This window comes from Triticum aestivum, chromosome 3B, assembly GCF_018294505.1.
Source record: "Triticum aestivum cultivar Chinese Spring chromosome 3B, IWGSC CS RefSeq v2.1, whole genome shotgun sequence".
Classification (NCBI taxonomy): Eukaryota; Viridiplantae; Streptophyta; class Magnoliopsida; order Poales; family Poaceae; genus Triticum; species Triticum aestivum.
Genome location: NC_057801.1, coordinates 239,773,333 through 239,786,469, shown reverse-complemented (window position 1 = coordinate 239,786,469; position 13,137 = coordinate 239,773,333). Strand labels below are relative to the sequence as shown.

Below are 13,137 nucleotides of genomic sequence, written 5' to 3'. Positions count from 1 at the left end.
CCTCGCTCCCACCCACCTCACGTCAGCTCGCTCCACTCGTACCCCCAAATTCCTCACCTCACTCCTACAGAAACCCCAGCTCCCCTTCTTCCTCACTCCTACAGAAAACCCCCAGCTCCCCTTCTTCTTCACTCGCACTACAACTAGGCTCGTCATTCGTTACTCTGCTCAAATCTGTGAGCGCGACGCGATGCCCTCGAGGAAAAAGGAGTCGGCTGACCCCAGCGCCAAGAAGATGAGGCTCCCGCCAGCGGCGACACCTGTTGTATATCCCGCACCCGGCAACGCGGGGAGAAGCAACAACCCCGCCCCCACCGGATCCCAGGAACCCGTTGAATCTCGGGTGGACCGCATCAGCGATCTCCTGGATGCCGTCCTTGGGGAGATCATCTCACCTCTCCCCACCAAGGATTGCTGCCGCACCCAAGTCCTCTCAATTCGGTGGCGCCCTCTATGGTGCGCCGTGCCCCTTAATCTCGACTGTCATTAGCTATCTCTCTTCAATGCTTTTGAAATCCCCAGAGCCATCATCTCCTCCCACCAGGGCTCCGTTCAAAGCCTTTGCATCCCGTCATGCTACCTGAGCAAGCATACCATGCCATGCACGGTGGACGCCTGGATGAAATCCCCTGAATTCACAGAACTACAGCGGCTTGAGTTCTACTATTCCCCTGGAAATCACATACCACATATCGAACGCCATGAACTTGTGCCCTCAGCACCGATGTCCATCTCGCAGTTTTCCTCCTCTCTCCACACCGCCACCTTTGCACTGTGCTACCTACCAGACAATCTAGTACTAAACCTTCGACTCCCATTTTTCAAGAAACTTTCACTTGTGCGGGTTCGTATATTGGAGGCCTCATTGCACAGCATCATCCACTCCAGTTGCCCTGCCCTGGAGTGCTTGGTGCTTGTTTTCACAGTTAGAATTGGTTGTCTCCAAATAAAGTCGCCTAACCTTGTAAGAATTGGAATTTCTTTTGACGGAAGGTAGCTCATCATCTAAGATGCCCCTTCACTTCAAAGGTTGATCCTTGATTCTAGTTATTCACCGTTGCAAATAACCGTCCTCTTTGTGCCTAAACTGGAGACCTTGGGTGTAATACATGATCTCTGTGATCATTTCAATATGGTGTTTGGCTCCACAGTTCTTCAGGTACTTTAATTATATTATCATCTACACTTGTAACCATAAGATGCATTTTAAATTTCTGCGCATAAGTTATATATCATCTTGGAGTACACATTTCATACTAATATTATTTTCTATGCTCAATGAAGAGTTTCTCCATGGATGGCCTATCAATGGTGCTGGATTCTGTCAAGATCTTATATAACCAAATGAATAGTTTTGATCTGAACAAGATTATTGGCTTGCTGCAATGCTTTCCATGTTAGGAGAAGTTGTATATAAAGGTGATAATTTCACGCACATTGGAAGCCCACATATAGTGTACTAGAATTAACCGTTCAGCTGTTGCTCTTTCGGCACTCTTCTTTTAGACCTTAACTATTTTCAATCTTCATGTCTATTTAGGCAATAGGACGGGGTAAGAAAGTTACAACCAATCGGTGGATTCGTAAGCATCGGGATTTTCTCACTTCTCATAAGATTTGATTGAAGACAATAACGCTAGAACGATATGTAGCCAACCGTGCAAACACTAGATTTGTCACATTCTTCCTGCTGAATGCGAGGTTACTATTGTCCATCAGGCTTAAGTTTATTAGCAGCATGGTTTTGACGGATGGGTATGTCGAAGAGCAAAAAAAGGAGTTTCAGGTGGGCAAAAGAGCTTCTGAACGTGTCGTGCTTCAATTTACAACATATTGTGGTCATAATCCAGTAAATTTTACGACCCAGGATGTTCATTGTATGGACCTGACCGATCCATTTGACTGTGACTACCGAAAACAGTGCTGGAGTTAGATGTTGTTGCCCTTTTCAACCTGGGATTTTTTGTAAACCTGATGAACAATTAACCCTCATGCTTTTGTACAGTTTGTAAGCTGGAGTTAGATGTTCCTGCCCTTTTCAACTTGGCTGTGACTGTCATATTTTCTTTCAAACAAGGCAAATGGCCTGCCATTCGTTTAATTTAGAGTGAAATATTGTAACAAATCCCAACCAAGGGAAATAACATCAGTCTCGTCGGCTGCTTGAGCTCACTATGCATTACAGAAGCCAAGTGATTAGCCCCCACCAGCACCCACAAACTTATTTTGAACTAGCACATCAAATGGGCTGTAAATTTTCATATGAAAGGCTGTATGACCGTGACAAATCTGGATTCTGACATTTGGGACCCACGACGAAATAGCCTATCCAAGGTGGTGTCGACTTACTAGCCAGTCAACAAACGATTCTGCCTACCAGCCGTTGGATTGACATCCAATATCTGTCGTGTATCTTCTATCTCTTGTCTTCTTCTTCCTCCAGCCGCCCAAACCAAACCACCCCGCCGGCTCCGCCTGCTCCCGCCTCCCATGGCTGGCTGCGCCTCCGCCGCCCTACTCCAACATTGGCCAGTCCCTCCCTCTATTCCCCCACACGTCCTGTTATTCTTCGGCGACGTCAGCCCCAACACGCACCCGCGCCCGAACCAGTCAACCCTCGTACTCCCCTCTGCCTGCGACTGGACCGGTGCATCTTCCACGGCTCCTTTTCATTCCGTCCGAGGCCTCGCCGTCGTCCTCCACCTTGCGGCCTTCTTTCGCTCGCCGTGCGTGGTGCGCCACCCTCTTGCGTTGTCAACATCGTCAACAACCGAGAGGAACAAGGACATGACTGTACTGGAGAGGCTGACAGTAGGGACCCACCAGCGTCATGGTAGTATGCAAGCAAGTGCCTCTATATTACAAGCCCAAAAATATGGTTCCTCCTAATGGTTGGACATCTGGGGCTCATGCCATTGTCAATGTAGTCAATAAACGAGAGAATTACACTATGAGCGGCTGACACCAAGGACCCAGCAGGTCGCGCAGTTTTTTAAGGAACAAGCAGTTGTTATTTATACTAGTTTTAGTGACGCATCAGGGTAACAACAAGGCTGTGCGGGGGTTGTGGCCCATCTAGCCAGGGTTTTATTTATGTTTACCACATCATGAGCCCAATTGTGTTTTTTTCTTGCTGAAAATGGCTAGCCCAGTTCTATTTTTTCTAAAGAAATACCCAAACAAGGCCTACTTGCTTTATCGGCCCTGCTGGGCTGCAAATCTTTCAAGACGAGGAGAGTTTCATTCAGTTTGCCCAGAAATGGGCTGTACATTTTTAAAACACATCAAACCGGGAATTAGTTTCAAATTTTTTTCATTACAAGATTTTAAATTCCATTGATTTTTATGCATGTACAATTATTTGGATTTTATATTTATATAAATTATTTTTCAAAATAGTTTGAATGTGAATCGATATTTCTGGATTAAAAACAGTTGACCGCACCGAAATATGCAAAATTCCGTATACTTTTTAACCGTGGCCGCAATATGGGGTGTAATGCTAACAAAAAGAAGATGGGCTCCAAAAAATTCTTAAGAATTAGCAAATGGGTTGTACATTATTAGAAATAATGGCAGATGGGTTGTATGCTATTTTCCACAGATTTGAGGTTGACTTGTGCGCCTACTACATGTTGACGTGTATGCTTTCATAGAAAAAAGGTTGACGCACACGCAATGCCCTGTCAACTTAGTCAACACACGAGAGCAGTGACTGTTGGATGTCCATCCGACGCTGTCGTGCTTCTTCAATCTCTGCTCTTCATGCTCTAGCCGCTCAAACAAGCACCAGCGGGACTGCCTGCTCCCTCCTCCTGCGGCTGGCTATGCTGCCACGTAGGCCTCACGGCCCCACCGTACTCCCATCGCTGGCCTAGCCATCCCTCTACACCCCCACACATGTTGTTATTCTCCGGGGACGGCAGACGAACCAGTAAACCCTCTACTCCGCTGCGTGGGAAACAACTGCCGAGTATTCCCTGGCTCCATGTCGTTCCCTTCCTAGGCCTCGCCGTCGTCCATCGCCCTGGTGCTCTCGGCGCGGCCTGGTCAACGTGGTCAATGAAGGACATCCATCGGAAGTGGACTGTACGTGGAGAGGTTGACAGCTGGGTCCACGACCGCACGCAAGGAAATGCCTCCTTATTACATGCAAAATAATGATTCCTCCACCTGACAGCTAGGACCCATAGGAAGAGCCTCTGTATTTCGTGAAAAAATGTTCCCCCCGCTCATAGGTCGGACCCACCAGCTATATCTTCGCACGCAAGGAAGTGCCTCCTTATTACGCCCCAAAAAATGAATACTCCCATGCTAGCTGGGACCCACCATATTGTTGGGCTGACTTGTGGGCCTACTAAGTTGATGGGGACGGAGGGCTTTGTCAACTTAGTCAATACTCCAGTGACCGTATGATGTCCATCCAACGGCCATAGTGCTTCTTCAACCTCTGGTCTTCTTGCTCCAGCCGCCCATAGCAGCGCCGGCCCTGCCGCCTGCTCCTGCCTCCCGTGGTCGGCTGTGCTACCCCGGAGGCCTCACCGCCCCCATACTACTCCCACCACTAGCCAGGCCATCCCTCCACTCACCTACACCCCCTGTTATTCTGCGGCGATGGCAGCCTCACACTGCAGCCGAACCAGTGAACGCTCGTACACCTCTCCATGTGGGCATCCACTATTGCATCTTCCCCGGCTCCGCGTCGTCCCCTTCCTAGGCCTCGCCGTCGTCCACTGCTGTGGTGCTCTCGGCGCGGCGTGGTCAATGTGGTAAACGACCAACTTCCATCGGAAGAGTACTGTACATGGAGAGGCTGATAGCTGGGTCCACGGCAGCCGCAAGGAAGTGCCTCCTTATTACGCGGAAAATAATTATTCCTCCACCTGACAGCAGGGACCCACCGGCCGGGCCACCAGTATTTTGCAAAAAAACGTTTTCCCCTGACTGCTGGGACCCACCGGACGGGCCACCATATTTCGTGAAAAAGACGTTCCCCTCGCTGTCAGCTCGGACCCACCGGAAGTGCCTCCTTATTACGCACAAAAAAATGAATACTCCCCCGGCTAGCTGGGACCCACCTTGGTGGGAGGCTGACTTGTGGGCCTACTAAGTTGACGGGGACGGAGGGCTTTGTCAACTTAGTCAATATGAACGATTCTAGCTCCAGTGATCATACGATGTCCATCCAACGGCCGTAGTGCTTCTTCAACCTCTGGTCTTCTTGCTCCAGCCGCCCAAAGCAGTGCCGGTCGTGCCGCATGCTCCTGCCTCCCGTGGACGGCTGTGCTGCCGCGGAGGCCTCACTGCCCCTACTATTCCCACCGCTAGCCAGGCCTTGCGGCGACGGCAGCCTCACACCGCAGCCGAACCAGTGAACCCTCATACTCCTCTCCGCGCGGGCTTCCACTGCCGCGTCTTCCCCGACTCCGCGTCGTCCCCTTCCTAGGCCTCGCCGTTGTCCACCGCCGTGGTGCTCTCCACGCGGCGTGTTCAACGTGGTCAAGGAACGACTTCCATCGGAAGAGTACTGTACATGGAGAGGCTGACAGCTGGGTCCACGGTGGCCGCAAGGAAGTGCCTCCTTATTACACGCAAAATAATTATTCCTCCACCTGACAGCAGGGACCCACCGGAGGGGCCACCGTATTTCGTGAAAAAACGTTTCCCCCCTGACTGCTGGGACCCACCAGCTACTCCTTCGCATGCAAGGAAGTGCGTCCGGGCAAAAAAAAACGATTCACCCCCCTGACTGCTGGGACCCACCAGCTACATCTTCGCATGCAAGGAAGTGCCTGACAGTCGGGAACCACCTGGTCGAAGCGTACGTAGCATTGTCATTCTGGTCGCGAACGTGTATGTACGTACTGGTCGATGTAGAGGTGCGCGCATGTCATAGTAGAGGCGCGCACGTGTCATAGTAGAGGCGCGCACGTAACATGTACACGTACGTACAACGGCCAGTGTGCAAGAAAGAAAATACGGCCACGTATGTGTACATACGGTGGGGTCTCGAACGCCTACTCGCGCATACGTACGGCCAGGGCTCGTGTACATGGCTGGGTCAGAACGGAGAAACAGCGTCGTCATTGTGTTCATGGGGAGCCAACCGGCTGGGTCAGAACGAAATGCGTTGTCATGTTCATCGGGAGGGCATGGATGGAACAGGCAATGGAAATGAGGTCTGGCGTACCACAGAACGGAGGAAACGGCCTTGTGTTCGACCAGCCATGTTCAAAATGGGATCCTGTTCATCGGGAAGGGTCTGGCGTACCGCAAAACGGAGGAAACAGACCTCCTACGATCGAAACGGGGGTCCTGTTCATTGGGAGGGGTGTGGCATACCGCAAAACGGGACTCCACGGGATACTGTTCATCTCCACCGTCGACCTCCTCCAGCCTCCACGGGCTCCTGTTCATCCAGCCTCCACCGCGCGCTAGTCCACCGGCTACTGTTCAACCACCCCTCCATGGGCACCCCTTCACTGTCTATTGTTCATCCAGCCCTCCACGGGGTCATCCTATTCATCCAGAGGCAACGCCACGGGGTCCTGTTCATCCACCCCCACCACTTACCGTTCATCCAACCCCCCCAGCAACGCTCACGGTTCATCCAGAGGCAGCATCGATTGTCTTCAGTTAGCAGCAGTAGCGATGGAATCGCTCGATCGGGTCCAGTTAATAGTCCTCGATCAATCGCTCGGGTTCAGTAACGCGTAGCCTGCAGTGCAATCGCTCGGGTTCAGTTAGAGCCCAACGCCTCGCTCGGGTTCAGTTAAAGCCAACGCCTCGCACACACGGGCGTACGTGTGCGAGAGAAACGCGCATCGCTCGGTCCCCGACCACCCACCGTAACCGGGAACTCCCCGAAATTTTCCTCGCCCTCGCTTCTACCATGGTTTTTTCCGTCATGGACGGCCCAAAGAATGTCATGCAGCTGCGTCTCCGGCCCGCCCAGGACGAAAAGCCCATTTTTTGTCATGCTTTTTTGTCATAGAAGTAGGAGCCCACCATATCTACGATGATACCGGGTTTTGTCACAATTATCGTCATAGAAGTGTCATATGTATGTCAGAAAAATTCGGTCGGCCCAAAATGTCACGGATGTGTCTTTTTTTTGTAGTGGAGGGATCCCGCCTTGCGGCGGAGCGATGTGCTAAGGATGTCATTTTCCCATTAATACACTCATGTTATCTTGTCCTATACTATGAAACAAGATCGTTATATAATATAATGCTTGTTATTTAAAATTTTACCTCCTGTGCGGCCGTATTGTGAAATTTGAGAGTTGGCCAGTCGTCGGCTTTTGCCCCCACGTAGATAGTACGGGGGTGTTCAGGATAAATCTAAACACTCTTTAGTCCAGAGTTTGGTCCTTAAAGGAGGTGTTTAGCGCAACGAACAAGGCAATCGGACTATACGGCTTCATCACCCTCACTTAGCCATAGGAGTTTGACAACAAAAATTTAGGCACAACCCCTAGTGTTCGGAAGTCCGAACTTGGGATGTTGATCGAATAAAAAATCGATTCAACGCATAATGTGGAAAAAATCGCGAACGATTTGTGACCTCTCGAATAGCTGGCCGGCTCTCGCCTCATCATGACAGTCAATTTTCAGCTTTCTCTACTGAGGTGCTCATCTGGGCGAACCAGGACACAATCACAGTAGTTCTCTCTTTACTACCCTAGACGATATAGTGGAACGTAAGGTAGTAAGCATAGGAGTCGAGCAACCCAACTATTGACCAAAGACATGATTCGGAGTCGATGCATATAATGCTATAAGTTCGGGGTGCCGAACAGTACTTGTGAAAAAGTGTTCGGACTTTGTTGCCGTATTATGGAGCATAATGGAGCCCCTAGCAAATTAAGACGTACCATAGTGTACGGGTGCAATTTATGAAAATATCAAGAAAGAAGGAAGATAAAGTAATAGGCTAATGCCACAGAAATTGGGCCGTAAACCATTTTCCATTGTTGTTTGATTAATACGTCAAAGCGTATATTGCACAAGAAATGTGATAAGCAAATAGGGCTATTTGACATGCCACGACCAAGGGCAAGCTGCGTGCGGGTTTTTAAAACAGGTATAACGATCGTTAGCAGAGACCACCTGGGGGTTCCCTTGTACGTCAAAGCTTCTTGCCTTCTTTGTGTATCCATCCCTCGATAGGTCCGATGATCAGGTTGCTAGGAAAGGCCTCGGGAAGAGAAAAAACTAAAATGAAAAAGAAAAAAATGAAGGTATGCGGGTCCAAGAGCTGTTGAGCCGCATTATGGACCACGATCTAGATGTGCCTCCGTCCATGCCCATGGTATTTTAAGTGCGTAGTTATGCACGCGCGACACAAATATCACCGCTTGGTAGGGACTGGGATGGAGGCTAAATTGGTAGTCAAGCTCTTGACGAGTTGTGTTGTCCTACTGCAGGGTATTTCATACTCGCTTGACAGTGTCCGGGGGCTTGCCCGCTGAATTAAGGTTCTGCCTGGAAAGGCCGCTCTGTACTTCTGCTGTGAGGGCAGCGGTGTGCTCTTCGGTACGGAGGGAACGTTCCGTGTTTCCATTGAATGTTATGACACCGTGTGGTCCGAGCATCTTGAGCTTGAGATAGGCGTTGTGTGGCACCGCATTGAATCAAGCAAATGCGGTTTGTCCGAGCAGTGCGTGATAGCCACTGCGGAATGGGGCTATGTCGAAGATCAATTCTTCACTTCAAAAATTATCCGGAGATCCGAAGACCACTTCCAGTGTGATTGAGCCCGTACAGCAGGCATCTACACCTGGTACGACACCTTTAAAGGTGGTTCTGGTGGGTCTGATCCTTGAGGGATCGATACCCATTTTGCGCATTGTATCCTGATAAAGTAGGTTCAGGCTGCTGCCACGGTCCATGAGGACTCGCGGCAGATGGAACCCATCAATAATTGGGTCAAGGACCAGTGCGGCTGAACCGCCATGACGGATACTGGTCGGATGATCACTGCGATCAAAAGTGATTGGGCAGGATGACCATGGATTGAACTTTGGGGTGACTGGCTCTATCGCGTAGACGTCCCTGAGTGTGTGCTTGCGCTCCCTCTTGGGGATATGGGTAGAGTATATCATATTCACCGTTTTAACTTGGGGAGGAAACTTCTTCTGTCCTCCTGTGTTCGGTGGTCGGGGCTCCTCATCATCGTCCTTGCTTTGGAACCCCTTCTCCTTGTTCTCGGCATTTAATTTGCCGGCCTGTTTGAAGACCCAACACTCTCTGTTGGTGTGATTGGCTGGTTTATCAGGAGTGCCATGGATTTGACATGGACGATCGAGTATGCGGTCCAAACTGGATGGGCCCGGATTGTTTATATTGTATGGCTTTTTCAGATGACCAGACTTAAGGCTACGGAATCTGGCTTTGACCGCCGTGTCTTCGGTGTTGTCACCGTTGTTTCGACGCTTGTGTCTATTGCGTCGACGCTTGCCGTTGCTGTTTATGGCTTTAGAAGTGCCAGGTTCGCTTGTGTTGTTACTTCTATGGGCTAGCCAACTATCTTCGCACGCACAGAAGCGGGTCATGAGTGCCGTGAGGTCTGCCATGGACTTCGGCTTTTCTTGGCCGAGGTGTCGGGCGAGCCATTCGTCAGGATGCTATGCTTAAAGGCTGCTAGGGCTTTGGCATCCGGACAGTCGACAATGTGGTTCTTTTTAGTTAAGAACCTAGTCCAGAATTTCCTGGCTGACTCTCCGGGCTGTGGAATTATGTGACTTAAGTCATCGGCATCCGGAGGTCGGACATATGTTCCTTGAAAGTTGTCGAGGAAGGCATCCTCCAAGTCCTCCCAGCTGCCAATGGAGTTTTTGGGCACACTGTTCAACCAGTACCTGGCTGGTCCCTTGAGTTTGAGCGGGAGGTATTTGATGGCGTGAAGATCATCACCGCGAGCCATGTGAATATGGAGAAGAAAATCCTCAATCCATACCGTGGGGTCTGTTGTGCCATCATATGATTCAATGTTCATGGGTTTAAATCCTTCTGGGAATTCACGTTCCATTACTTCATCAGTGAAGCAAAGGGGGTGTGCAGCGCCTCTATATCGGGCCAAGTCGTGGCATAGCTCAGATGGAGTTCGTTTGCGGTTTTTGGCCCGGACGTGGTTATGTTTGTCACATCCAGCCGGATGGCCATCGTTGCGCATTAGGGCACGCCCCCGCGATCCATAGATTGATCTGGTCTGACCTGCTTTGTTCTCCAGGTCATGCCGCAGGTCATATGTGCATCCCCGAGCTATTGTATTTCTATTTTTATGGTGAGGTAGTGCGGGCTGGTGTTCGGCTCGAGGTGCCGCTTTGTCCCGGCCGCGTGGTGGCCGGTCAGCCGCATTATGCACTGGTAGGACTGGCTCCAGTGCCTCGTCATCAAACTGTGGTAACAGTCTGCGCTTCAGGTAACTCTTGGTTGGGCACTCGAGGCCGTATTCCTCGACTGCCAGGACATCAGTCCATCTATCATTGAGCAGATCTTGATCAGCTTGAAGCTACTGCTGTTTCTTTTTCAGGCTCCTTGCAGTGGCTATTAGCTGGTGCTTAAAAAGCTCCAGCTCGACGGGCTGCTCAGGCACGATAAAGTCTTTGTAGCTGAGGCTCACCTCGTCCTCGGAGAGCGGAAGGTAGTTACTGTCCTCCGCGTCTTCATTCATGACCTGTTCATCAGAGCTGGCTTGCCCATCTTCCCGTTCGTCCTGTCCGGAGGTTGGCTCGATGGATTCTTCATTGTCTTCGGCATCGTACGGAGTATTGTTTTCTCCTATGATGGTATTGCTGTTTTTGCCACCGCGTGGCTTAGAGCGGCTCTGCTGACACCGACGCTTTGGCTGTATCTCAGGAGGCTTATCCTCGACTGTATTTTCATTGTCGCCGTTGTTCTCTTTGGGTGTATCCACCATGTATACGTCATACAAGGAGGTGGCTGTCCAGCGCCCCATAGGCGGTGGTTTTTGCGCCTGCTCCTCTCCGGCATCGTCGTCCATACCGTTGATGTCTTCAGAGTCGTAGTCGAGCATGTCGGTTAAGTCCTCGACAGTGGCTATGTAGTGGGTGGTGGGTGGGAAGCGAAGTTCTCCGTCATCAGCTTCAAATTCAAGCCGGATATAGTTCGGCTGCGAGTCTCCTGATAAGGAGAGGGCTTTTAGTGAGTTTAGTACATCGCCAAAAGGTGAGTGCCGGAAGATGTTCGCGGAGCTGAACTCAAAGATCAGCACCCAATCAGATCCGATAGGCGCGGATGTATGTGGTTCGGAACCCATGGCTGCATACGTATCCGGGGCTCCGATGACACAGGGCCCACTTGAGGTTGGGTCTGTGTGTGGCTCTATCACCGTTGAGTCTGCGGCTTCCACGGCGGGGTTAAGCTTCCCGTCCTCGGACGATGAAGTCTGCTCCGGATCTAGGTCCAGAGCGGGTACAGGCGCTATCCCTTGGGTGCGGCCTGATGAAAGATCTAGGTCATGTTCATTGAGGAGGCAGGGAGCGATTGGCAAGGGCTCGAATCCGTCGAAGATCAAGTCTCCGCGGATATCGGCAAAGTAATTCAAGCTTCCAAACCTGACCTGATGGCCAAGGGCGTAGTTGTCAATCTGCTCCAGATGGCCAAGCGAGTTGGCCCGCAGTGCGAAGCCGCCGAATACAAAGATCTGTCCGGGAAGGAAAATCTCCCCCTGGACTGTGTTGTTGTGGATGATTGAAGGAGCCATCAAACCTTTTGATGACGACGCAGCGGAATTCTCAATGAAAGCACCAATGTCGGTGTCGAAACTGGCGGATCTCGGGTAGGGGGTCCCGAATTGTGCGTCTAAGGTCGATGGTAACAGGAGACGGGGGACATGATGTTTTCCCAGGTTCGGGCCCTCTCTATGGAGGTAATACCCTACTTCCTGCTTGATTGATCTTGATGAATATGAGTATTACAAGAGTTGATCTACCACGAGATCGTAATGGCTAAACCCTAGAAGTCTAGCCTATGGGATTATGATTATAATGGTTGAACCCTAGAAGTCTAAACCCTCCGGTTTATATACACACCAGAGGGGGCTAGGGTTGTACAAAGTCAGTTACAGAGAAAGGGATCTACATATCTGAATCGCCAAGCTTGCCTTCCATGCCAAGTAGAGTCCCGTCCGGACACAGGAAGAAGTCTTCGTCTTGTATCTTCATAGACCAACAGTCCGACCCATGTACATAGTCCGGCCGTCCGAGGAACCCTTAATCCAGGACTCCCTCAGCCCCTCCCAACTATGACCTGGTGAACAAGCTCTTCGAGGAAGAAAGGACCAAGGTATCACAAACCTGTCCACTAGTTCTTCAGTCCACACGTCCAGGTTTCTTCCTACTTTGCTCACATAGTTAACCCTGAGTGCGACAGGAATGGCCGGAGGGGTCTCTGGAAGAGAAGGTGCAGCACCTTCTCAAGAGCTGGGAGATGGAGATGGTCCACAAGGTGCGCCCTGGGGACCAGAAGAGCGTCCACCCCAAGAATTACTCCGCGAGCACCAACAGTGAGACCTGATCCGCAACACAATCGACCGGTCGCGGTGATATGTCTCCAACGTATCTATAATTTGTGATTGTTCCATGCTATTATATCACCCGTTTTGGATGTTTATGGGCTTTACTTTACACTTTTATATCATTTTTGGGACTAACCTACTAACCGGAGGCCCAACCCGAATTGCTGTTTTTTGCCTATTTCAGTGTTTAGAAGAAAAGGAATATCAAACGGAGTCCAAACGGAATGAAACCTTTGGGAGCGATCTTTTTCGAACAAACACAATCCAGGAGACTCGGAGTGGATGTCAAGCAGCAAACGAGGCGACCACAAGGGTGCTCGGCGCGCCCTAGGGGGTGGGCGCGCTCCCCACCCTCGTGGGCCCCTTGTGGCTCAACCGACCTACTTCTTCCTCCTATATATATCCATGTACCTCGAAAACATCCAAGAGCACCACGAAAAACTATTTCCACCACCGCAACCTTGTGTATCCGTGAGATCCCATCATGGAGCCTTCGACGGCGCTCCGCTGGAGGGGGAATCGACCATGGAGGGCCTGTACATCATCTCCAAGGCCTCTCCGATGAGTTGTGAGTAGTTTACCACAGACCTTGAG

General features: G+C 50.7%; 1 protein-coding gene across 1 annotated transcript in view; it reads left to right on the top strand.

The window, feature by feature from the left end:
• Nucleotides 1–13,137, top strand: part of LOC123067473 (pathogen-related protein-like) — a 117,180-nt gene that overhangs the window by 55,325 nt on the left and 48,718 nt on the right. The window contains exons 2-3 of the mRNA XM_044490255.1: nt 12,259–12,311; nt 12,399–12,531. Coding sequence (XP_044346190.1) covers nt 12,259–12,311; nt 12,399–12,531 — 186 coding nt within the window. The remainder of the gene's footprint in view (nt 1–12,258; nt 12,312–12,398; nt 12,532–13,137) is intronic.